Here is a 24,694-nt window from a genome sequence, read left to right as displayed (position 1 = left end):
CGGGGGCAGGCGAGTTTGAAATGGAATAACCAATGGAACGGGGCCAAATATAATGCCGCGCGCCTGAATGCAAATCCTGATTGAATTATGGATGATTTGTGTAGTTTACTGCCTGCTTCGTTTTCAGACGTTTTCCTGAAATCACAGTAATCACTCCTGTAACTGAGGAAGCTCCTGTGGCACACAGCCGTGTTCATCTATTTCTCCGTTTGCTGCAGGGGCCTCGTCCGGTCCCCTGGAGGTCCTCTGACTGAACACTGCACAAACTCAGAAGTCAATATTGGATTTCTTGGGAACTATTTCCAGCAGCGGATGAATCCGTGAAGCATGCTAGGGAAAATAAGCATCACCTTTCTGCAGATTTTAGTTTCAGAGGTGTTTTAAAGAATCCTTTTCCTTCCTTCTCGATAATATGTGATTATTTCTGTCACATATCCGCCTGGCTAATTCTGTCCATGCCTGCTTTGTTGCTATGTAACCTGCAGAAAGCGAGTTTATCCTACTTTAAAAATAGAGGCGGAGGGAGGAGTTCGATGGAGAACAAACATGCAAACCCCTCCACTGGTGTTTGAGTCCGTCTTTATTACTGTCATCATCTGTGGAGGTAACTTTCCTCCTCTGGGCCTGATGGGTTGTCCAGCACAAACAGTGTCACACGGCTGCAGCGCCGCCATTTACCCAGCAGCCCCTCTGGGAGGAACATGAGACGTCTTCATCTGGATGCTGCCTCATTACGGCTTTGCCTGACAAACACACACCACTTCCAATGTACACTCTTCTTTTGCCAAACACACACTCGGCTACACTCCTTACACACACACATACACACCTTTTGGGTGTAATAAAACAGCAGATCAGAGTCATTGGCTGCTGACAGGGACTGACACTGAAACCTGCTGTTGTTGGAAGGCTGCCTGGGAGATGTTCATTACTCACAAAGCTTGTCGGTTTGGACAGGAGAGGAACAACGGTCTTATTAAGTGGAGACCTGGAGCAGCCGTAGGGGAAATACACACACACCCACGCGTGCACCCACATGGGCACCGAGAAAGTTTGAAGCCTCGGCTTCTGATTGGCTGCGAGAAGTTGGGGCTGCCAGAAAAATGTAAAACTTTCCGGCGATGGCGGAATCTGCTGAGCTGGGAGTTTGACACGGCTGACAGACAGGCAAATCGTGACATGACGATGGCCGCGACGTCAGCGGTGGAGCTGAGAGTGGAGGTAAAAATATGCTGTGGAGGAATGTGGTGGGTTTTTTTTTCCTCCAGGTGATATTGATTGGAGTTTCTGAGGTCTGTCTGGCTCATTGTATAACTCTCACAAGAACAGATTCAATATTCCCGACATGGCTGAACCTGAAGCCTTGTTTCCATAGTAACTCTGCTCCTCGTCTCTCTAAACATAGCCCTCCTGACTGACTTTAGCTCCGCTCAGATCATCAAGCACAGCTGAAGAGGAGGTAGATGCGTGGACATGGACAATAATGTTCCTGACTTGAGGCGATGAAACGATTTGCCAGCTTGTCAGAACAACCAGCGTCTCGGTGTATTTACAGTCCGAAGCAGAGGAACACAGAACACACACAAAAAAAAAACAGTTTTTAGTTCAGCATCCATCCTTCATTACACTTGTTGAAGGCACCAATGAGGACACCTGGTAGTGTTTTTAATCACAGAGCCCCCAATTCATCTCTCAGCTGCTACTTTTCACCAAGTTTGCACAATCTGAAAATAGCAGCATCTTTCTAAACAACCTGCTCTAAAAGAAAAAAAAAAGGGGGGCGTCATAAATCATAGCTAGCTCCCCGGTGACGGTTCGGGGACGAGAGGGGAGCTGGCTGAATCTGCATCTGATGCTCCGTTTCTGAAATCTTCCCTGTGTGCTCTTTCACTTCCTGCTGAAGAACTTGGTGATGTCTGACGCAACCTTGGAGGCTGCAACCTGCTTCCTGCTCTGGCTGCGTTCTTTGGCTTGCTGCGCCGTCCTCTGCGGAGGAAAAAAAACAGAACATGATGTAAAATCTGCAGAGAAAAGTGAGATCAATATATCGAGCATTTCTAGATTAAAGCGTCATAAACAGTGAGAGGATGCCCTTATCTGAAGGCACAGTTCTCCACATCAGTTTATACACGTCAACACACCAAGCGCTTCCTTCCAAATTGACACCCACTCGGACAAAAACGCTTTCTGGCGTGGAGGCAAAGCACATTTTAGGCTACAATGAAACCTCGGCTGTGTTTTTAAGAAGCGATTGTCTGCAATTATGAAATATTGACTGGAGGTGGAAAATGTTTCCCACAGCCTTTTCCAACAACCGCTATACATCACTGTGTCATCCAGCCACATCATGTGATGTTATTACAGGCAATATAAAGCTGTGTGAGGGATGGTCTGACTGCTGATCAATGTGTTTGACCATGTATCACATTACTGCCAGCCTGTGTGCTCCTCAACATGACCGATGAGACCTTCTTTTTACACGGGGATAAAGCCAAGGTGCAACTTAAATCTTGGACAAATTGCTGTCGCCCCCTGAGGCCCTCTGTTACCGGTGTGGTGGTGTGAAAAGAGAGCACGTACGGCTTTGTGGCAGACGGTGCAGAGCGTCTGCAGGTTATCCAGGGAGCACTGTCCTCCTCCGCTGTACACCGGCCGGATGTGGTCCACCTGCCAGAAATCCCCTTCCACAGGCGCCCGGATCATCTCGTTCAGCTGGAAGAACACCCAGAATGCAACAGGTAGCATCAGCGGCCGGTCGTATCAAACAGACAGAAGTGTTTCTGGCCTACATGAAGGACAGCTGTAGGGAAACCTGAAAGTCTGACTGACACAGAAACGAGGATAAAAACCCAGCTGGGAGGACAGGATGAAGATATTGGGAGGAAAAATACATTTTAGTTGGAGAGCTGAGTGCACAAACAGAATACCGATCATTTCTGGGCACGCTAACATGCTAAGATAAAAGAGGAAACCTTTCCATTGCTTTTTTAAGAGCCTTTTAAAATGAAGAAAAGTTCACAAGATTAAAAGAGAACTAAAGAGATGAGGATGCAGAGATGATTGAGAGAAGCACAGAGAGGAGCCTGGTGGGAAGAGTTCAGGGATAAAAATCCATTTTCCTGCTTTGAGAGCTACTCTGCCGACATTAAGGCAGTGAGCTGGAATTGATCCCAACAGATTTAAAGAACAGGCATGCTCACAGGGGCAGAGTTCACATGACACACACACAAACATGCACATTTCAGTCAATGGAACCTGCTTTTGTGCCAGCAGACCCTACTGCTGCACCCAAAGGCCTGAACGCATCCTGAAAATCCATACACACCAGAATACCAGCACACACACACACACACACACACACACACATGCCTCTAAACTCTCTCTTTCTCTCTCTCTCTCACACACACACATGCAGAACCCCCAGTTTGAAGCACAGAATGAGCCTATAATCTTGAGGCTCCTCCACCACCACGCTGTCTTATCATGTGGCTGAGTTTGCTTCCTCTAAAGCTCGGTGCATCGATCGCTGCTGCCGGCAGCACTGGGAAGGGTTGTGTGTTGGTGGGAGCAAGTGTGTTGTTGTGTGTGTGTGTGTGTGTAAGGTGGAGGGAGGGGGGGGGGGCACTGGCTTTGCAGGATAACAGCCAACCAAATCAAACAGGCTTACTGGTCGAGGCCTGGCACTGGGAGGAAAAAATCAATGGGCCCAGCAATCCATTTACTGGGAGCTGGCCCCTTAGAGTGCAGATCAACCTCTGTATGTCTGTGTGTGTGAGTGTGTGTGTGTGTGTGAGTGGGTGGGTGGGATAAGAGCACAGGGTGCTTTTATTTTTACACTTAGACAACACAACAAAGACGTCGGCTTTTCCTGTCGGTTTCTTAGCTCACATCTGGAGACTGTGTGTGTGGTTGTCCCACCTCTTTGAGTGACAGCTGGGCCAGCCACGTGTTCTCCAGCATCTCCTTGCGCTGGGAGGGCGGGGCGTCACGGACCTTTAGGAACAGGTCGTGGGCGTGGAGGCCGCAGTGCTGACAGACTCCCTGCTCCACCTCCAGCACCCGCGAGCGCATGTACGTCCCGCTGGAGCGCAGCTGGAACTCCTCCTGGCACCTACGGGCGGAGCACATGGAAAGTCGACGATGTGTTCCTATAAGTTTGTTTTGATTGAATGTTTGGGTGCCAGATGGATGAGCTTTGGCACAAAGGAAGTTAAAAAAAAAACAAATTCTTTGACAGATATCTTTCCAAAGATAAACCCGACCCATCTGCTGCACCAGGCGAGAAGATCCTAACTACAGCTCTGCTCTCTGTGTTTACCTGTGGCTGCAGAATCGAGTGTCCCACGCCCCACCTGTGGTCGGACAGGCCTGCTGGCAGGACAGACACAGAGGGACACCCTGACTGTCCACAGCCTGCACGAAGCCAGTCTGTCCAGTGTCAGGGCTGTAGAGAGAGAAGAGTGTTTTAACACAGACTCACTTTCAGCCACGTAAGGAACTTAAAATGCTGCTGGATCAGTTCTTCTAAATTCAATATAAATATTCACTTCATAAAAACAGTCTCTGCAGCTGTGTGACACACGGCTGCTGTGTTCAACAGATGATGGTGATGTATCTGCAGAGCATTTCCAGTATGTGTGCGCCCGTCCTTTTGGCAGGAGATGGCGAGTTTGGGTGTGTGCCATGTTGTCCCAGCAGGGTGCTCGAGCCACGTATGAGGGGGACAGATGGACTAAAGTCTCTTTCCCCGCGGTTTACAATTCGGAGAGACAGAGAGAGGAACAAAGAGCTGGAGAGACGCAGCCCTACAGAGGGAAATGTAATCATTGAAATGGAGAAGAAAACCCGCTATAAAAAGGAACCTTGCTGCTTCAAAGTTGAGATGATACCAAAAATTGGAAGTACCAAGAGACGAATGCTGTGCCAGCATCGCCTGGTGGATGAAAGGGAGACAGAAATAGATTTCTGCTGGTGTGCCCAGGCTGAAAATGGTGAAAAGATAACCCAGAAACACAGCCATCCCTGTGCTGAATGAATTAAAGAACATATCTTTAAGGCAACATGATTTCAAATGAATCTACACATACTTTACATTTAGCTTCAAAGTAATCTAAATGTTGGCAGGCCTGCGTCGCAGCATGAGGAAACTTCAAACCCCAGAAATCACGCAACATGCCTTCAGCAAACGGCACGCCGCCTGCTAATGTTTACTCATCTCTGAAGCTCCATCGCAGAGAAGGAAGATCTGACGCTCCCAGTCCAGCTGTCAATAGACGGAGTGCTGATTCTCTTTTTAAACATTCTCATTTCCTGCTTTAATATTAGTAACATCAAGTAAACACAGCAGTGTGTTTAGGCCACATGGGTCGATGAAATCTGAGGCAAAGTATCACTTCTTTCCTGAATTCACATCATTTTATGGAAGAAAATGAGACTTCTGCTATGTGCCAGACTGTGAGTGTTTTACTTTAAGGGCCTTCACACACCAGGAGGGCATTTTTTTTGTCCAAATGCTGCACATCTACACACCGACAGGCTGATTTTCTGCATCCCTCAAAGATTTTCCACCTCTCAGAGCCACCATACATCATCCAAAATCACTGGCTGATATTGTCCTGCGTACTAATTTCAGCGCTGTAAACTGCATATTGTTGTGTTTTGTGTTATTTCCTGGCTTGCCGTTGTTGTGTTAAATGGTTTAGCTTCTTGTTTGCAGCACAGAGCTGCATGTTGAATCCTGAACGGTAACACTAGTTGCTGTGAATAAATGTGTGTGTTGTTGCCATAGCGACGCTGCCTCCCGGGGTGAGCTGGCCGTTGCATCTCGCCCAGTAGATTGCATTATGGTCCATATTTACTGTACTAACACACTCAGCGGGTCTCTGCTCCTCTCCCGAAAGGCACATACAGATCTCCATGGAGACAGCTGAGGATGAAAATACTGACTCCCAAAGAGGAAAGTGTGCACAAACCTTGAAACCTCAGAGGATGAATCCATAGCTACCAGCTAGAAGAGTGTGTTAAAGCATCCTCTGTGCAAAGCTTTAAAGTGCTATTTCTAACTTGACCTTTCCTGCCCTGAACATCCGCCCACACCTGTCCCTGTTTAACCAACCTGTCTGCAGCAGGCAGCGAAGCCGCAGACCTCCTCTTGGTGAAGAAGTTTTCCTTGGTGACCACGCGGACGCTGCCTCCCTCCTGCTGGGCTTTACTCAGAGAGGTCTGGGCCACCTCGTCTCTGCTGAGGTACCTGTGGACAAACAGGGGCGTTTCACACACAGGCAACCTGAGAGCTGTTGTAGATGGATTCAGAAAACCTCTCTGCACCAGCTATGAGATTTGAGGGCGCTGAAGCATATCAGTAATCTTAGTCATCTCCTCTGGACTCCTGTAACACACAGCACCAGCCTCCCACAGAACTGGCAAACTCTCCAAACGTCCTGAGTGTAGAGCCAGATGCACTTTTATTTTTGTCTTGGCACCACACTGTGCTTAAACGCGCAGATTCTTCCTTTCCTATTCTGTTTGTGTGCTTATATTCTGTTTGTCTTCTTCCCCTGCTGAATCCCATTACTACTGCTGCAGCAGCAATCTAATTTCCCCACAGGGATCGTCAATCATCTAATCTAATCCATCTGCTTTTTATGGCCCTGTACGCTGATGGAGACACTAGGTGTGCACCGGCTTCTTCCTGCCAAACTGGACGGGTTTAAAATGACCCCCAGAGTTGACATCAAGCCTCCTCCTCTTCTGAAGGAAGATTTGTACGTGCAGTACCACTAATGACCTCTAGAGGCTCAAACAAAAACAATCAATGCCATGTTTAAAGATCAATCTCTGTGCTGATGTCCCTGCTGCAAGGTACAAGAAAAAATGGACGGTGACTTTCACAGACAATCAACCCTCCTGATGACCACTAATTGTTTTGCAGACCAATAATTAATGTTGCGTCTTCCTAGCATTCGGTCTGACATAAACGTCAATGGAAAGTTGGATGAAAGTTTGCTGCTGGCAGACAAACAGCGGCCCTGCCACCCTTTGAAATAAAAATCAATAACTGGAGCGGCTCCTAGAATGATAAGTCACGTAGAAAAATACATTTAACACTGCTTAACTACGAAGAAACATTTACTACGCAGATAAAAAACATGTCCAGACGTATAAAAATATATTAGGGTTCTCTCTCTTCTCGACCCTGCAGGCAGACATTTTCATGCGTTTTCGCCTCCTCCATCTGGACTTTCTTTAAGGGGGGGGAAAAAAGATGGATGACAGAAAGTGGAGGAGAGGCACATCAAAGAGTAGTTTCTCTGGAAGCTGAAGGGAGATGAGGAAGAAGGTAAGTCTCCATCAAACACAAGAGCTTCCTTTGCTTCAAACAGTCCCAGCACAGAGGCTGCATGAAACGAGATACCTCGCACTAAACTGAGTCCAGCCGCGCTCCTGGGAAGATGGAGGTGTGAGTTTGCATGTTTTTATGCAGGCTGCACGGTGATGCTCGGCACTAAAGGCGACGTTTTTATAAATCCAATCTACTTTATATTTCCTGTAGTGCACAGCCCAGTTTCCTGGACGTTCTGCAGGAGTAGCTTCAACCTTTTCTGCTCAATCTCAGCAGGAAAACAAATAAATGCATTTCCCCAAATGTCAGCTGATCCCTCACTCATCTTCCTTTGTAAGTTTTGACAGACCTGCAGCAGCAGCACCTGCCTGTGATTTGATCTGTGTTATTTGGACACGGCAGACATTTGATGCTCAGCTGCAGGGGGTGTTGTTGCCGGCTCAGGCTGGCGGCGTGCACCTGCAGAGCCGCAGACTCCGCCCTGCTCGGGCCCAGAATCAAACTAACAAGCTGCTGCTGTGACTGAGAGACAGTGCAGGAATTTATTGCGTTTATTGACAATAAAACTGATGTTTTTCAGGTCAAAAGCAGCAGCAGGAAGTAAAAGAGTCTGGTGTCACTCCTTCTCCTGCATCAGCAGTGGTGAGTCTCCCTTTTAATCCTCTTATTGATGAGTTTAAAGTCAGGGGGGCGGGGCCACTCCACCTGACTTTAAAGTTCACTTGTTCTGAGAAGTGCTGCCCCAGAGTGTGGAAACATCTCATGTGTCTGTGGAGGAGGTGTGCCAGCTTTCAGATAATGGCCCCATCCTCCCGCAGCTTCAGCCGGAGAATTCAAATTTAACTGGAGGAGTGCAGTTTGAAAAGATGAGGGCATTTATCAAAGAGGGGGAAGCTCTCCAGTTGCATAATGTAGTGTAGTGTAGGATTGTTGCAGTGAGTCTTTTTGTAACAAAGACTTTGACAGTGGACTAATGTCTTATGGATGAAGCTGTTAGCATGCACAAACACAGATTATCACAGTGATTACAGGAGGCAATGAACCATTTATAGCCAATGTTGTGCTAATTCTAATGACGAAGCCGCTCAGCCGGGACACAAACCGGATTATAATCCTCTAAACTCCCCTAAAATCGCTGTAAATCACCACGAGTGGCTCATGACTGGAACATCCACAGCGCTGGAAAGTGCATTAAGTTTGAAGTAGCGGAAAGGCGAGCGCCTCAGTACAGGGAAGGTGAGCCTCCATCGCCCCGCTGAGCCGGAGCTGGAGCTTGATTGGTTCTGATTAGTGAATAAATCAAACAGGTATCAAATCAAGGCGAGCCAATTGCCTCCTACTCACACCTTGATTAGGTTCATGCACCCAAACGTGTTCCCCCGGTTCAGAAACACTCTCTCTCTCTCTCTCTCACACACACTCACACACACCCTGTAATTGGCAAACTCTCCCTGCTTCTATCCACGCCAGCTGTAATTAGTGTGCCAGCAACAATGCTTGTTTGTCAAAAACACACATGTACACATGCACAGTGCTCATCCCATCTTCTCTTATGCCTCAGCTGACACCCTTTGATACGCCCACACACACACACACACACACACACACCCTTCCCTGACGCCTGGGGCAGTCCGTGTGTACAAATCTGCTGGTTTCTCTGTGAAATCTCACACACTGCTCGCTGCTTTCCGACAGAATGTTGGGAACTAATTCATCTCACCTTTTCCACCAATAACAAGTCAAATTATATCCTTCTGATTGCAGACATTTTTTTTGTTCCCTTGTTACCTTGTTACACCTGACTGAGTGATGATGAGGCAGGATTCACAATATTTAGCAGCTTTTTTCTTTGATGTCAGACAGCAGGCTCCCTGTTTCGAGATGATTTTGTTGTCTTACAGATGTTGCTAAATAGGCTCCACAAATTGGACAAAACATCCAGATTCAGATAAGGAGCAGCTTTATTATTGAAACTGATGGGTCAGAGCTGCTATTATCAGCCATGGCTGGTCAATGAGGTCTGGACTTCTGTATTTTTCCTCTTCCTAAAGATGTTATCATTGCAACTCTTTGGACCTAAAATCCTGCGACGGTGTTAAGTAACATGCTACTTTCCCAGCTAGTGTAACTTCTTGATTCTTGAACTCTCCTCTTGAACACACTCACCAGGCTTGAGCAGGGATTAGTGAGAGAAAGAGTCTGACCTCTTGGTGCTGCAGTGCGGGCGCTGGGCGGCAGCCAGCTGCTGCAGGCCCAGGGTCGGGCTGTGGAAAAGGAGGCCGCTGCGCCGAAGCAGCTTCTGCTTCATGGCTGCCAGGCTGCTCCAATCCTGAACAAACCTCAGCACCTGCAGGGAGGAAGTGGGAGGAGGGTGGGGGAGGGAGAGAGAGAGAGAGAGAGAGAGAGAGAGGAGGCCACACTTTATATTCAATTTCACAGTGCAACTGCTGGAGCCTTCATCTTCAACACAAATTGATAGTTTGGACATTGGAACCTCTTTAAAAGCAAAACATTTTTTTTTAGCTTTTCAATTCTGAAAAATACACTTACAGCTGAAAACAAATAATTCAAAGGAGACCGTCTTCTAGAAGACAGTTTTATAGCTTCACAAAATCCATCAGACCAAAAGAGAGTCGCACGCTCTCGGCGACATCAAGCATTCAAAGAAAATAACAAAGAGCACACCAGGCAACCAGGCCTAATGGGCAATTTACCTACTCATATACTGAGAAATGTGCTTTTTTTTATCTGCAGCACTGTCACAAAAAGATGACTTATAAAAAAATCTATCTGCATTATACACACACCTTCTCACATTCAGTGAGTTTTTGTTGGTGTTTTAGCGCCAAAGATCCTCACTAAAATACATTAATAAATATACACACACATATAGCAGCTAAAAGCTCAACAGCCACAGGGGTGGATGGATCTGTGTGTGTGTGTGTGGGTGGACACTGGTAGTGATTCATCCCAGAAGCTGTATGTTAATCTCTTGGAAGGCAGTAAATTCTATCAAATGTGTATTAATCCGCAGCAGGAAATAGATCCCAAATATGCACTTTTATTTCACCTACTTGTGTTAAGTGTCATTTTTGCTCAGTCTTCAGGCATTGTGTTGATGTTGTGTTGTTTGTGTGGGAGGGTGTGCGTGCCCACAAACCGAAGCTGCTGGCTCCGTATTGATTGTGATGGACAATTGGGGTGTAACAGGGTGTAAATGATGGGTCAGGGGGATGGATGCGACTCACGCCTCGCTTTTACAAACCCACATAAACAACGTGACAGGTGGGGTGTCTGTCAGCGCCTCTGTTACCGCCACGGCAGATTGCAGGATTTAATATTAGACGGTTGGTGTGCGGGGGTCGTTTGAGGCGATGATCCGTCTCCTTTAACGACCCTCATAAAACGCCACTTTCTCTCCCCCCACCCTCTCTCCATCATCCCTCCTTCCTCCTCCTCAGTGGGCGTCCATGCTCCACGTCTATCTGTCAGGCTGCAGCACTGCACTGCTGCTCTTCCTGCTTCTGATCAGTGATGTCATTAGTTTCACACATATATCTGTGCCTGTGTGTCTTCACAGGGTCAGTTAATGGGTGTAAATGTTTCTGTCACCTTAGAAATTCAAAAGAAGACTTTTACTGTAACGGCAAATTAAGTCGGCACTTCTCCCTCGTGTAAACACTCACACACCCACACACATTCATTAATATCAAAGCACACACTTCGCCTGGCGGGAAGGGCAGACCTGTATTCGATTTTCCCGGCGCTGGCTGAAGGCCTCGGGCAGGTCGTCCCAGTTGGTTAGTCTGATGTCCAGAGGGACGAAGCTCAAGTTCAACGGCTCCCCGTCCTAAAAGAAGAGGAGACGATGAAGACAGCCTGAAGCAGAGACAGCACCGTTAGCAGAGCTGTTACTCATCTTTAGCCTGGCTCATGTGCCCTCTGTGAAATCTGCGCTTTGATTTTTCTTTCATATTTTAAGATTTGTGTCCGAAATTTCACTATTAAGGCACTCAGCGGCTCTCTGAAGCTGCTTCTTCTGCCCAAACAGTCGGTGAGATAAGGGATTCAGCTGCTGAGTCATTGGTGTAACCAAAGCAAACAGAAATACAACCAACGCACGTTTACTCCGCTGCCTGAGCAGCCCTCTGAGTGAATGAGCGGTTATTGTTTCACTCGGCTTTGACGAGCAGAAATGTCAGCTAATATTGTAGTTATGTAACTCAGAGGAGGGACAGATTGCAAACAATGCCTTTATGATGATATTAAATAAATGTTAGAAGGTGGGCGTCAGGGGGGCAACGCTCTGTTTTCTTTTAGTGTTAAGTCAAACACTGAGAGTTTAAAGGGACAGTTCACTCAAAAACAGAAACTGTGTTACAGCCATGCAGCAAGCATCAAACACTGCAGTTCCACCTGTGGCCTCCAGGAGGGGAGTCTCACAGTTTTCAGCACCACCTTTGTCTTTTGCATGTTAATTACCGCCTGACCATCATGGTCATTAAAATGGAACTCAAAAATTTTGGTGGATCACTTTGTGGCGGTGATAGGCAGCCATTTGGTGCCGAGCAGAGCACGGATAACAACCTCGCCTGTCACTCTGTAATTAACCAGCAAACATCCAGTTTTGCAGGGTTCACATGCAATTAGTTTCATTGTGTACTGTTGCGCTGAAACTTTGGGTATCTTTAGCCAAGCAATCAGATTTTTAATTACTAACTTGCAGAACTTGAATCCAATTACATTCAAGTTCTGTAATCTGGCTGCACTTTATTCTTTTATTGGTTGCCATGGTGATTCCCGTGGTAACCTAGGAGCTCGTTAGTGATCTCTCTTGTTTTGACTAATATATGTTTGAAGATGTGCTCCTCTTGTGACAGCGTGCATGCATTTGTAACAGAAATAATGAGGAAAATGCAAAGTATATATAAAAAACACACACATATACACATAGGATTGTGTCTCACTGTAATTATAGGTAATCATCCAGCAGCGGCTTGGAGGTAACTGCATAATCACTGTAAAAATAACTACAATAAAGAACATTTTCACAGTTATTACTTCTTCATTAACACTAACTACTGCCAATTTGGAGCCTGAGCAGCCACTTACCCTCAATGTTAGCTTCAATCAAACAACAGTGGCTGTGCCAAACATTTCACAGGCTGACCAGCTAGAAGCTACAGTCAGGATTTCAGCCGGTGGACGGAGAGGACAGGCAGGATAAAGTCTAAAGGTTAATACCTGCCAGCCGCCGACACATGGATTTGGAGATACAAATCAACATTAGGAGTTTTTTTTTTCTGTCTCCTGTGCTGCACCCTCAGCCAGCAGAGGCCCGCGTGTTTATTTGGATTATGGTAAAATAAATATCATGGAGAGTCAGGGGAACGGCAGAGCCGGTTGTGCTGTAACAGCATGGAGCAGGATTAGAGTCCTGCTAGATGTGATTGAAAAGAGGCACAATATCCTCCATGCTAACAAGCTGTAGCAACACCAAAAACACCTACAGAAAATAGGGTCTTCGATCCAAAAATAATCGTCACTTTGTCCATTTATGCCCACACAAAAGCTCCACCAAATAATGTTTCGTTTTAAATGTCTTATTAATGCATTTTCATAGAATCTCAGTTAGCCATTTGTTAGCACCTGTCTTTGTTGGACGCATAAACACTTCTTAGCAAGGTATGTAGCGACGTATTTTATATTACAGAATAAAAATCTTTAGTGGTACAAACCAACACATTTAAGGCATCTAATGACTTCTGGATGATTAAACAGGAAGTTCTAAAAGTGCTACTCGGGTTTTAGGACGACACACTACACTATACAAACAGCAGGGGGCGCTGCAACGCATCCTGCATCCATGCAGTGTGCTTTAAATTGTATTATATATGCACAGGTACACAATCCAGGCTTGTGCAGACACAACTATGAACTATTGTCTCTATATGTGTAAACCACACCTGGGGACAGTGAATCCTTGAATAAAACAGCAGAAAATGGACATAAAATTCATAATTCTCTCAATATTTCTCTTCAAACCCTACTGACAAATCTTCCTGTGATTGTGCTCTGAGCGCTCAGTCCAGGATTATCCCGATGTGACAGCTTTCCAGCCAGAATTCTTCCAGTTTATCATTTAAACGACAGCGGGGGACATTTATCTCTGCAGCTTATCGTCTCAGCCACGCGTGCATGACACTTGTCTATTGCCATCAGGGTAATATTCCGTTGGTGATTCAGCTCGGTGTTTTGGTCCCCTCCCTGTAAAAAGCCCCTCTTGTCTCTTATCAGCTTTAGCGTGGAGGGAATCTGATCCCTCATGAATGAAACAAAAGGCCGTTAAGTATCACAGTGCGATCAATACAGAGGTCTGCTGGCAAGTGGCACTTTAAGACGAGTGCCAAGAATGCACAGGAGTGTAATCAGAGTCACATGGTTCGGGTTCAGTGATGAAACACAGCAGTTCATTTGAAGTACAACACGTCTACTTGTTTATGACTGACCTGGCATGGCCACCTGGGTTGTTGTGAGCAGCTAAAACACTGGATGACAGCAAGAAAAGGGGGGAAGTTGGCAGCTCTTTGGTAAATCTTATTTGTAATCCTGCTCATTTCTGAACCTTTAATTTGTATTGAACAGAAGAATATGAATGGATTTGAGGAGCTTTTCTTTCACCTTTTACCGCACAGCCTCAATCAATCTCAGAACAAAAACATGTGGAGCGACTCCTGCAGGTCCTTGATCCTCTTTTAATGGGAGCGCACTATAGTGAGCTACATTATTGCACTTGTTTGGCTTAAAATAGCTGCTTTCAATCACCATTAGTTCATTCTTAAACTTGGACTTTCTTAATGCTGCTGGAAACTCTTTTCTCACATAGTAAAAAAAATAGTTTGCTAATTGGCAACGTGTGAAGGAACCGCATGCCTTCACAAGCTGCTAAAGAAGAAAACAATAAGTAGAGGCAGCCTTCCTCTGGATGCCCTTTTGATTTTTACAGATGCTTACTGCCTCCAGACCTGAAATAAACATCATTACATCAGACACGGTGACATTCATTTAGAAATGTTTCCTGCAGGTAAAGCTGCACAAAAAAAGACTTTTTTGTGCAGCTCACAACAGTGTGTGAATTTTTCAGAGGTTAGCATACGTCCACACACTGTACATAGCTAATAGAGCTAGTATACCTCCATAATTTTGGCAAAAGTAGCTTCTCACAGCACCAACTAGTGTGTTGGAGGTGTAATTACAAAGAACTCCACTGTAAACACATGTATTAATTAAATCCAAGATGGAGTTATTGCTTCATCACTGACCAGCAGAAGATGTGCTCTAAAGACAATGATCAGATCATGGCGGCAGCGGTACCTTGGTGTACAGATATATTCGGTCTGTGTACTGGCTGGCGGAGAACTGGAGGCCCGCGTAGACGGGATGGGCTGCGCCATCTTCTCCTCCATCCTCATCCTCGTCATTAGCATCAGCAGCAGGAGAAGACAAACACGGCGTGGCGCAGCGGTCTGCAGGGAGAGAGGAAGAGGCTGACTAATATCTCACTGAGCATTTATTATTGGCTCATTATTGGCTTTCTGGGTTTTATTGGTACTCCGTTTGCTCCTCTGGTGATGCAACGACTGGCTGAGACATTAAACTCCACCAGCTTTTAGCATTTATTACCCCGAGTACAATATTCAGAAGGCAGGACGATCACGGCGGATCATTGAGATGTGTTTGCTTATATTTATGCTTATTGCTTTCAAACACTTGATTATAGAATGTGAAATGAAAAGTAATTATCTCTGACATTTTCATACAAATACAATCCACGTCCTGCTCTCAGCAGGTCGGAGCGCTCCCTCTGTTTATGTTTTAAATGCAGCAGGATGCATTGGAGGGACAGAAGGACAGACTTTGTGTGTGGTTTGTTTCATGAGCGACATTGCGGGACGTTTGGTGAAGGGGATTGTGGGTCATTTGCTTTTCGCAGGCAGCATTGTTGGTTTGTTTGGTGGCTGAGGTTGTGAGTTTTTTTACTGAATATGGTAAATGCAGATGATATTCAATGGAAATTGCATCATAAATGTTTAAAGGTTCAAAAGTGTATCATTTTTTTCACTCATAAAAAATGAATTTCTTTTGACACTGATGTTAAATCAGGCAGACGGCAGTCTTTAAGCTGAGCATTACATTTCTTTTTTCCCTCTTTTCAGCTTCTTTTTCACGAGTTTCTTCAAGAAATTTGCTGAACAACAGAACCAGAGGAGAGAGAGAGAGAACGAGAGAGTGATAAAATGACAGTCACAGATGGAGAGAAACACAGAGAGAGAGAGAGAGAGAGCAGGTCATTAATGTCAGCTATGTAGCTCGCTCATCCTGCCAGCATCTAGCAAGAAAAGGTCAGGCGGTGGAAATGAGACCGCCGCTGTTCGACCACGCTTCATTTAGACAATGACCTATAACACTCTGATAATACTTGCCTTAAATCACTTCGCGTGGCCAGTTGTCTGCCTCACCACTGTGTGTGTCTGTGTGTCTGTGTGTGTGTGTGTCCATCTGGCTTGTTAATAGGAGGGAAAATACTGACAAGAGAGTTTCCAATGAACAGTGCTGCCCTGTCCCTGCACTGGATCTCTGGGACAGAATCAGATTTTCTCAATCAGCTTCTGGGTGATAAGCACCTGAAGACACACACAAACACACACAGGCCTGTCTGGCCCCGTTCACACTGGGGAAAAAAATGTGGCTTAAGCAGGATTTGGCCGCATCCAGATCAATCCAGATGTGTTTTTTTCCGAGTGTGAACACCTCCAATCCGGCTGAATCCAGTTTGATTTCAAGCCGGCTAGATCCACCCTCGAGAGGTGGATCTAGCCGGATTGGCTCAAATGTGGCTCAGGTGTGAACGCAAATGTGGCTAGCGAAATGAGGCGCCACCTAGTGGTTTGGAGAACAGCAAACACGCTGGATGAAGCCTGATTGAGTGCGGACACAACTGTGTGCTAGCCAGATTTGAAAATAGGTCTGAACGCATCCAGCTTAAAGGCTGTCTGGGCTCAATCCTACTCTAGCTGGAATGACTTTCTCCAGTGTGAACGGGGCCTCTGAGACCACTGAAATGACTTGTGCACACTCATACTGAAGGATGTGAGGTCTCTAATGTGGACTTTCTGCATTTCTGGTGAAACTGGTGATGTAGAAATCTGGTTATTTGTCTGCAAACTCCAGCTTGTGGCTTGTGGTTTTTTGTTAAGTTTCTATATAGAAGGACTTTTGGTGGTTTGATTGTCACTATTGTGACACGCTCTGTGGATCCATGTTAATTAGCCTGCACTTTTCTTTATGCTTTTCACCAGCTACTAAATCCTGGCTGTGTAGCGGTGAAATGGTGACGTTTCCATCAGCAGCAGAGGGTTATTTGAACCTTCTCTCGCTGCTCTGACTAACGATGGTGATGCAATTTGACATTTGGTGAAGTCATTTCCTCTCCTTGACCCGTCCCTGCACCAAAACCATATCTTTCATTTTTATGTTTGCCGTCCCCGCAGGCGTAATTCTCCTGCACACATTGTTCTGATCTCAGCTGCACTTAGTGTCTGAAAACACAGACGACAGAGCTGCAAAAAACACCTGGAACCAAAACATTTTTTTGGACGCCAGAACAAAACCCCATCTATCCTTCTGTCCTGCTACATCTGTAATGAAACCTAGCAGCTCTGCAATGTGCACCCTACATTTGTTGTAAGCAGTTTTTTTTTTACTCCCTTGTTTGCAGTGGCGGAACGCGCCAGCTGCATTAACTGGGCCATTTATACGATGGGGGCAATTCATCTTACAAAGCCGTCTTATTAGACTGTCACTTACACAGTATGAACAGTGCCTTCAAAACACCCCGGGGGATTTATCTGTTATTTTACTGCAAGAGAGAGAAAACAACGCCTAATTGGACTGAGTCATCTCATCTTCCGCAGGATCGAAACAAAAGATAGATACAAAAAAAAAAGAAGAAGAATGGGCAGCCATCTTTAAACATGCAGACAGACAGACGGACAGTGAGCAGAGAGGAGGAGGAGGAGGAGGAGGAGGAGGAGGAGGAGTGATTGCCTGTCTGTGCTGTGAGGAAAGTAATCTCAGAGCAATCAAGAAGTGGGGGCGGCCGACAGCTCTGTGGTTTGCCTTCTAAAACCACAGGAAGGTGGAGGAAAATCATTAGGCACCGCTCCTGACCCCATAGGTCACTTTTATTGGACAACCACTGTGTTTGGTAATGGAGCCACGCTGCCGGAGACAAACTGGCACGTAGCTAACAAACTGACCGACCAACACAGCGAATATAAAATGTATATGTAAGTCAGCATGCTTATGTGGATGGATGTTCTCCAGAGAAAAATGGATGCAGGGGGCCAAGCTGGCACCCAGCGGCACCTCTTTAGTGCTGCCATTTCTGATCGACAGCGAGGCTTTTATCTCTCACCTAGAGTCACTTTAAAAAAGCAGGCTGGTTAGATTTTTTTTTTGGCCTGAGAATAGTGGGCAGGCTCAGAGTGCAGGCGGCTCTGCAGGGGGAGCTGTGCTGGGATTCAGCCCGCACCGCTGGAGGGAACAGGTAGCTGCAGGAATAGGAAATTAACCAGTGGACAATCTGGGCACTAATAGATGTCTGTGTGTGTATGTGTGTGTGTGTGTGCTGCACACTGATCTGAGGGTAATAGAGGCTGCCCAAGAAAACCCTCCTAGGTTAAGTTTCATCCTTTAAAGCCTGAACCAAAATGTCTGACCGGGGCGCCACCTGGGTCGCAGGCTTTTCTTAGACTCTGCTAGTCTGGCAATTTTTTTTTAAAGCTCTTCATATTGCTCGCAGTGTAATTAGTTCTTTGTAATTAGTGCAATTTATTGCTTTGCGTATCCCTTCGAGACAGGAGCACTTGAACATAGAGGTCTTAATTTGCAATATTACACAGTGTGTAATTGGGAATTTGTTTCTTGGAGTCCCTCGGAGACTCTCAGACGTGTACACACGTAACCAGAGTGGACGAGGGGGGGGGGGGTGGCAATCAGGTTGTGTTTCAAGGATGAGCTGGTGCAGTGAGAGAACTTTGTGTCTTTTATGTAATTAGGCCTGGGTCCACTTTATTAAAAAACAGCTAATGTGAGGCTCATCAGGTGCCTGCTGGACTGTGATAGAACCTGAAGCCAATCAGTGGAATTTAGTAAAGTTTGGCTTCTGCTGAGAAAAACAGGTAATATCCTAACCAGATGCTAATAAGCAGTAGGAATAATACTGGCCTGCCCCATATGGAAGGAGATATAGTGCCTTATTGGTTTGGAGTGATGATATGAAACAGCATTATATGGGCAGGTGACAATGCGCCACCAGCCAATTTCCCTAGATATGAAAAGGAGAAGATTGCAGGTGGGATTACCCTGTGTGTGGTCAGGGGGGAGGCAGCCGCCGCCACCACCGGCGATGATGTCGCTTCTCCCTCCCGCTGATTGTTTGCCTTTGAGCCAGCGCTTGTCCTCTTCCTCTGCTTCTCCTAGTTTCTGTTTGTCTTTGGGAGGCTCAGCCATCTCCTCCTCCTCCTCCCCCCCTTCGCTCTGTTTGTCTTTCTGAGGCCGGGCTTCTTCCCGGCTGAGCTCGGGCTCGTCGGTGGCAGGGGGCTGCTGAGGCCTGGGTGGCTCTGAGCCAGAAAGAGGAAGAGAAAGATGAAGATTACTCTATTGGCTAAGCTGCACAGTGTAATCAGACTTTGAAGAGTTTCATTCCCAAGCGAGATATCCATCATCTGAGGAGTGTGACAGTGTGACAAAATGACTGCTGACATGAAAGTAAAACTCAATATGGCTCATTAGTGATGTTATTAGCTTCCATAAGTCCTTCACTGACAAGTTTAGAGGATGTGATGATGTAAAATGAGCAGATATAAGCAGGGATGGAAGGCGAACTCTGCAGTCAGCTGCACACAGAAACACCTGCCGCCCCCCTCCTGGATCAAATATCATCTGAATTATGTTTGTGTCACATTGTTCTGTTAATTGCTCGCCTGCATCATGTGCAATCAAACCTAAACGAAATAATTGTTAGCGATTGCTGCATCTGCACCGGGCGGCTGCGTTCAAACAGCTGACGGTGGCTGGATGCCATCTTCCTTTAAAAAGCAGACTCCTCTGTTAAACCACTCATGTGATTCTCATTCATGCAGAATGCTGTAATTCTGTGAAGGTCAAGCAGAAATCTGAGCCACAAAAATGTTAATGAATGCAGGGATTATGGCGTCACCATTCACAGGCTTTATTTCAAACTCTACTTTGTGCACTGATGTTTATTATCAAGGTAGAATTAACCGAAGAATTATTTATAGCCCAATGTAAATGTCACGGAACTTCTTGAAAAAAGTACAATTTCCTTTCCTGACTTTCCTTCCTGGTTAAATTTAAATCACATCCTTTCACAATATTTGCTGAACTTGAGGTGTGAAATGTAACAAGACAGTAAGTTGTGAGACTCGGGGACGCAGCGGGCTAATTAGTGATCCTGCCTCTCTGTGGCTTGTTTCTTCAAAAGGCCAGCCTCTAGTCGGCTTCCTCAAATGTCACATGAGTCTCCGGGCTCCTGGCCCCGCCACTGCAACCCCCTCCTTCACTAACAAGCAGAGGGAGGCTACCGAGAGACGGCTCAATTTGTGTTAAGCTGTCCCCACCGAGGAAGATGTTAACGGGGGGAAATCCTACAGGGCCGTGCCTCGACTTTACCAGCCGTCCCCCTTGTTTTCCCACCCATCAGGGGCCCATTATGTCTGCAGTGTCTTGATAAGGTTCCAAAATCGACACACATTGAAGAAGCATGTGATCCTGTGTGAGCTAATTAGCATTCACGTAGAAACAACACACTCCAGTCGCTGTGTAAAACAGGAAATCCTTTCTTATTGCAGTCTGCAGGGAGCCAAGCAGCAGATGCATCAAAAAAAAGCAACGTCTGCCCTCATGTATTGAATAATAATAAACTGCCTTAACACCTAACAAACCAGGATAGGGTGAGCTGAGAGAGCAACTGCCCCTCCCTCTGTGCAGAGTGCTGGTTCCACAAAAACCAACCTGAGGTGTCACACACCAAGGAGGTAACAATGTGTGACAGTTTGATTAAAAACAGAGCGGGATTAGTGACGATGGAGCCACTACAGTGATTCAATTTGTGTGAAATTAATACGAGCTGTTATTGTTTAACACCTGCAATTAGTTGAGTACCGTTCCTCACTGCGGAGGTAAACAGACAACCGAAAAACTTTTTTATTAACCATTTAAACCTAAAAACATAAAAGCAACACGTACGTTTTCAGCAGCTTAGACTTACCTCCTCTATTACATGTTAGCATACCTGGCTAATTATCTCAAAGTTTCAAACTTAATCTGCTTTCACAACCTAATGAAATCCTTGTGTCCTGCTTGGTGATGTCTGGCGCCCCCAAGGAAGGACTTGGACCACAGGTTGGGACCCATGGTCTTAATGTATGAGAACAAGATGTCTCTTTTTAGAAATCACAACCTGATCAAAAAAATCTGATCGGTTACTCATAGGAACTACTTTGTGCCGAACCACACCCATGCATGATGACTAGTGACTCAATGGCCTCAAAACAATCTATGCGGATGAATATCACTGCTGCAATGTAACATCGGAACAATAAAAGTGTGAAATTTTGAAGAAAAATCTCCCGGTGTACAGCATGAGTGCTGTAGCTGAAGCAGAGCAGGGCTTAGCGGGTGGTAACCGGCTTCTGAAATCTTATTTCTGCTGTTTCCTGCATCAGGCATCAATGCTGGAAATAATAAGAAGCTCGCCTGGCGGTGAAACACACGGTATCCTCCTGTGTGCTGACTGCAGACATGCAGCTCCTGCTGCAGCTGTGGAGCCCTGCTGTCCTCCTGTGATTCATACACAGCGTCCCTGCTTTCTTTCTTTCTTTGCAGTCATTGTGAAAAATTGTTGCTTTTGAAGGGATAACACTTTATCATGTCACACCATAGGCTCCGACCTGATTATTTTCTTACATTTTCACGAGCTGAGGATGGCGGTGCCAAGTTGAGAGATATCTCCATAAATACAGTTGTTATTTTTCAGCACAGTGTGTCATTTACAAATTTAGCAGGTTGTTAAATTCCCTGTCTAGCGAGCTGACACAGCCCGCTGCTGTGAATGCAGAGTGGCGCTTGTGACAAAGAAGAGAGTGTGATTGCTGAATAGTTATCAAGCATCTGCTGCAGCTGAGCTGAGCATGAAATGGGGGGTGAATTGTGTTAAAAAAAGGTGTAGGTGTGTGTGTGTGTTCTATGCTGATGTGCTGCTTGTTTGTTCTGTGTGTGTTTTAAGTGCAGCAGCTTCACTTGCAATGGATTGAGCTGCAAACAGACCTTCAGCACAGCCAATATTTACTGTACACTCATACATCCAGCATTAGCATACAGTTAATGCAGTGTCAACCAGGTGAGACACTGGAAGTGTTATGAATAAATATTCCTGTGAAAATGTAACTGATCTCATGCTGCATATGTAGGATGCTTTTTATAGAAAATAATCACCTGATCCATGCCTGTTGTTAGGCAGCCCACTCATTCTGACTTATTGTGTTGCAGCAAGGTTTTTCCACCTTTGTATCATCTTGCTCGCTATTTTAGCTGTTTTTTTTTGGTGGCATATGGTGCCAAAGATACACACATTGTCATGTATGAAAAGGAAACATTGCTGTCTGTGAGCAACAGCTTGACAGGGTTTTGACTCCAGGACTCTTTGTCTGCACTTAAAAGCCATCTCAGACTTGTTAGTACTGTTTAGAGGACTGAACAGTATACAGAGGAGGTGCAGGGACGGCTGAGGTTTGTTCAAACACATGCACCACAATTTATGACCTGCGATACAAAGCAAACACATCCTTAATCATCCAGAATTAGGCCTTAATGTAGTGTAGCTGTAAATAATCGAATCACTGATGAAGCCTTCGTGTGTGAACTCATTTCAGTGCACAGTTATTGACTCAGGCCTCATCATTCGTCCCTGCGGCTGCCTGAACATCACCTCCAGTGAACCAGATCCCAGTTTCTGATGCATCTTAGACATTTAGAGAGCGTGGACCTGCTGCCTGCCAGGTCATAACGACTTCCCTCCTCTCTCTTTTGCAAGATACAATCATAGGCTGTCAGAGATATCAGCTAGAGCCAGCTCAACTTTCCCAACTTTGTGTGAGACGTTTGCAGCAATAGCAGACGCCTGCTCTCTATCTCTCTCTCTCAGCTTGACAGGTGAGAATTATACTGTGTCCTTGTCATCTGCAGAGAGAGAGAGAGAGAGCAAGACAGTATTCTCAGAGCAGCTATTTCAGACTCTGGCAAGCCTGCCTCCATCTTTTGCTATCACGAGTCTCCATCTGGTGAAATCTGTAATGCTGTTCAGAAGTATTATGTCAACAGACCGCTACGATTGATATTGACAGGAAGGAAAATAAAGCAATGAATGGATTTCAGTTTCAGGTGCTTCATTTCAAGCAAGAGACAGTGCTTTTTTCTTAATGAAACCCATTCAAATAAAATGAAGTTTGTGTATTACAAAAAAAGAATCCTACCTGATCTGACAGCTGAGGAGGAGGAGGAGGAGGAGGAGGAGGAGCGCGGGAACTCACACATCTCACAGTAAGGCAGCAGGCCGCTGTTGGAGTATGTGCAGGACCCACAGCTCCACATCAGACCAGGATCAGGCTCTGACAGCTTCCGCGGTGTCATGAGCGGGAAGCTGGAGCTCAACCTCCCCGTCGTTGACCTCCTCGCCTTCCCTAAACTAGACACAGGGCTCGGGCCGGGCTGCGGGGTCCTCAGCCTCTTCAGCTGCGGGGAGAAGTCCAGGTCAGGCGTGTCAGGGGACGGTTCTCTCCTCTCCTCCTTGTTTTCAGTAGTCTCTAAGGAGATGGAAGGTGGTGTTTCCACAACTTCTGTCCTCTTCCTCTTCTTCTCCTTGCTGGCAGGTGGGGAAAAGAAGGAGCGGATGTCGTGCTGCTTGTCTTTTTGAAACTAATCAAGAAGAAATTACACAAAATCACATCATGTTTGGCTCAATCATTGTCTAACTTTTATACATTTCTCTTTGTCACAGCCACAGACACACATCTTTTTCATTTGCATGTAATGCTGCCCCCCATTCAAAGGCCTTTATTCTTTATAAGAGCATCAGAACATTCAACTTGTTTTATCTCTTATTTTTCTTCTAGCCGACTCACATGAGTGAAGAACAGGTCGTCTTTTCCTGCACTTCGCTCCAGAGGCGATGGCATCTCGCTTGGTGTCCATGCGCTGGCAAAGTTGAGGAACTCCCACTTGTCCTTGTCGCCCTCGTCGGCCTTCAGGTACTCCTTCCTGCCGTTCAGCGTGCTGCCAGTCACAGTTTCCTGAAGGACAAGTCGGTTCATTTTTTATGTTCAGAACTTGTGTGATGGGGGTTTAAGCAGCCTGCGTTTGCATATGTCAGAGCGTACTCCAATAAAAAAAAAAACATCAGTGAGCGATTAAGCAGCTTTGCATAAATTTCTGCTGCCGTCACGTCACCTTCCTGTTGAGCATGGACCACATGACGGTGTCAAAGGTGCCCTTGGCGATGAGGTAGTGCACATTGACAGAGGACGTCTGCCCGATGCGGTGGGCCCGGTCTTCAGCCTGCTTGATGTGACCCGGGTTCCAGTAGAGCTCGGCGAACACCACGTGGCTGGCAGCGGTGAAGGTCAAACCCTAGAGAGGACACACACACACACACTCACTTAGCACCACAAATACCTCTCAAATAGCCCACATGCAACAATATGATGAAATCCTTGTTAATGACAGAACATTATCAGCTAATTGCCACACAAGAGCTTCAAGCACCCACTTCTTCTGATTGGAATACATGGATTTTTTGTACTTATTCAGTCACTCTGAATAATTAACGTCCAAGAGTTTATTATGCATATTATTAACAGTACAACACATTTCAACATTTATTCTGACGAACCATGATTGTGCTTCAGCCAACCACTCTCATCAGTAATGCTGACTATTTCAGCTACTTATTGTGGAAATAGAGCAGCACTTTTTATTTTCCTTATTCTTATCAGAGATATATGCCTCAGTGATGGCTGTGTTTTGGTACTCTCTAAGAAGTTGTGTTACAGTCTGTGTTTTTATGTGTATCTGCAGTACCTGTCCGGCCGCCTGGATGCTGAGGATGGCCACCCGGGTGTCTGGGTCACTCTGAAACTTGTGCACCAGCTGGATCCGCTCTGATGATGGCACGCTACCGTCGATTCGGATGTAACCAGCCTGTCAGGAGAG

The 24,694-nt window shown here is 45.9% G+C and overlaps 1 protein-coding gene across 2 annotated transcripts in view; it reads right to left on the bottom strand.

Moving 5' to 3' along the window:
- Positions 1 to 1,686: 1,686 nt before the first annotated feature.
- The window catches only part of zranb3 (zinc finger, RAN-binding domain containing 3), a 40,746-nt gene continuing 17,738 nt past the window's right edge, over positions 1,687 to 24,694 (bottom strand). For both annotated transcript variants that reach the window (XM_028430406.1, XM_028430397.1), the window contains exons 10-22: positions 24,563 to 24,682; positions 23,933 to 24,112; positions 23,608 to 23,775; positions 22,960 to 23,401; positions 18,769 to 19,026; positions 14,717 to 14,868; positions 11,088 to 11,192; positions 9,547 to 9,689; positions 6,116 to 6,250; positions 4,319 to 4,444; positions 3,919 to 4,111; positions 2,581 to 2,712; positions 1,687 to 1,986 (exon numbers count right to left, since the gene is read on the bottom strand). In XM_028430406.1, coding sequence (XP_028286207.1) covers positions 1,888 to 1,986; positions 2,581 to 2,712; positions 3,919 to 4,111; positions 4,319 to 4,444; positions 6,116 to 6,250; positions 9,547 to 9,689; positions 11,088 to 11,192; positions 14,717 to 14,868; positions 18,769 to 19,026; positions 22,960 to 23,401; positions 23,608 to 23,775; positions 23,933 to 24,112; positions 24,563 to 24,682 — 2,253 coding nt within the window. In that variant the 3' untranslated portion in view covers positions 1,687 to 1,887. The remainder of the gene's footprint in view (positions 1,987 to 2,580; positions 2,713 to 3,918; positions 4,112 to 4,318; positions 4,445 to 6,115; positions 6,251 to 9,546; positions 9,690 to 11,087; positions 11,193 to 14,716; positions 14,869 to 18,768; positions 19,027 to 22,959; positions 23,402 to 23,607; positions 23,776 to 23,932; positions 24,113 to 24,562; positions 24,683 to 24,694) is intronic.

This window comes from Parambassis ranga, chromosome 2, assembly GCF_900634625.1.
Source record: "Parambassis ranga chromosome 2, fParRan2.1, whole genome shotgun sequence".
NCBI classification, from domain to species: domain Eukaryota; kingdom Metazoa; phylum Chordata; class Actinopteri; family Ambassidae; genus Parambassis; species Parambassis ranga.
This window is presented reverse-complemented; position numbering and strand designations above follow the sequence as displayed.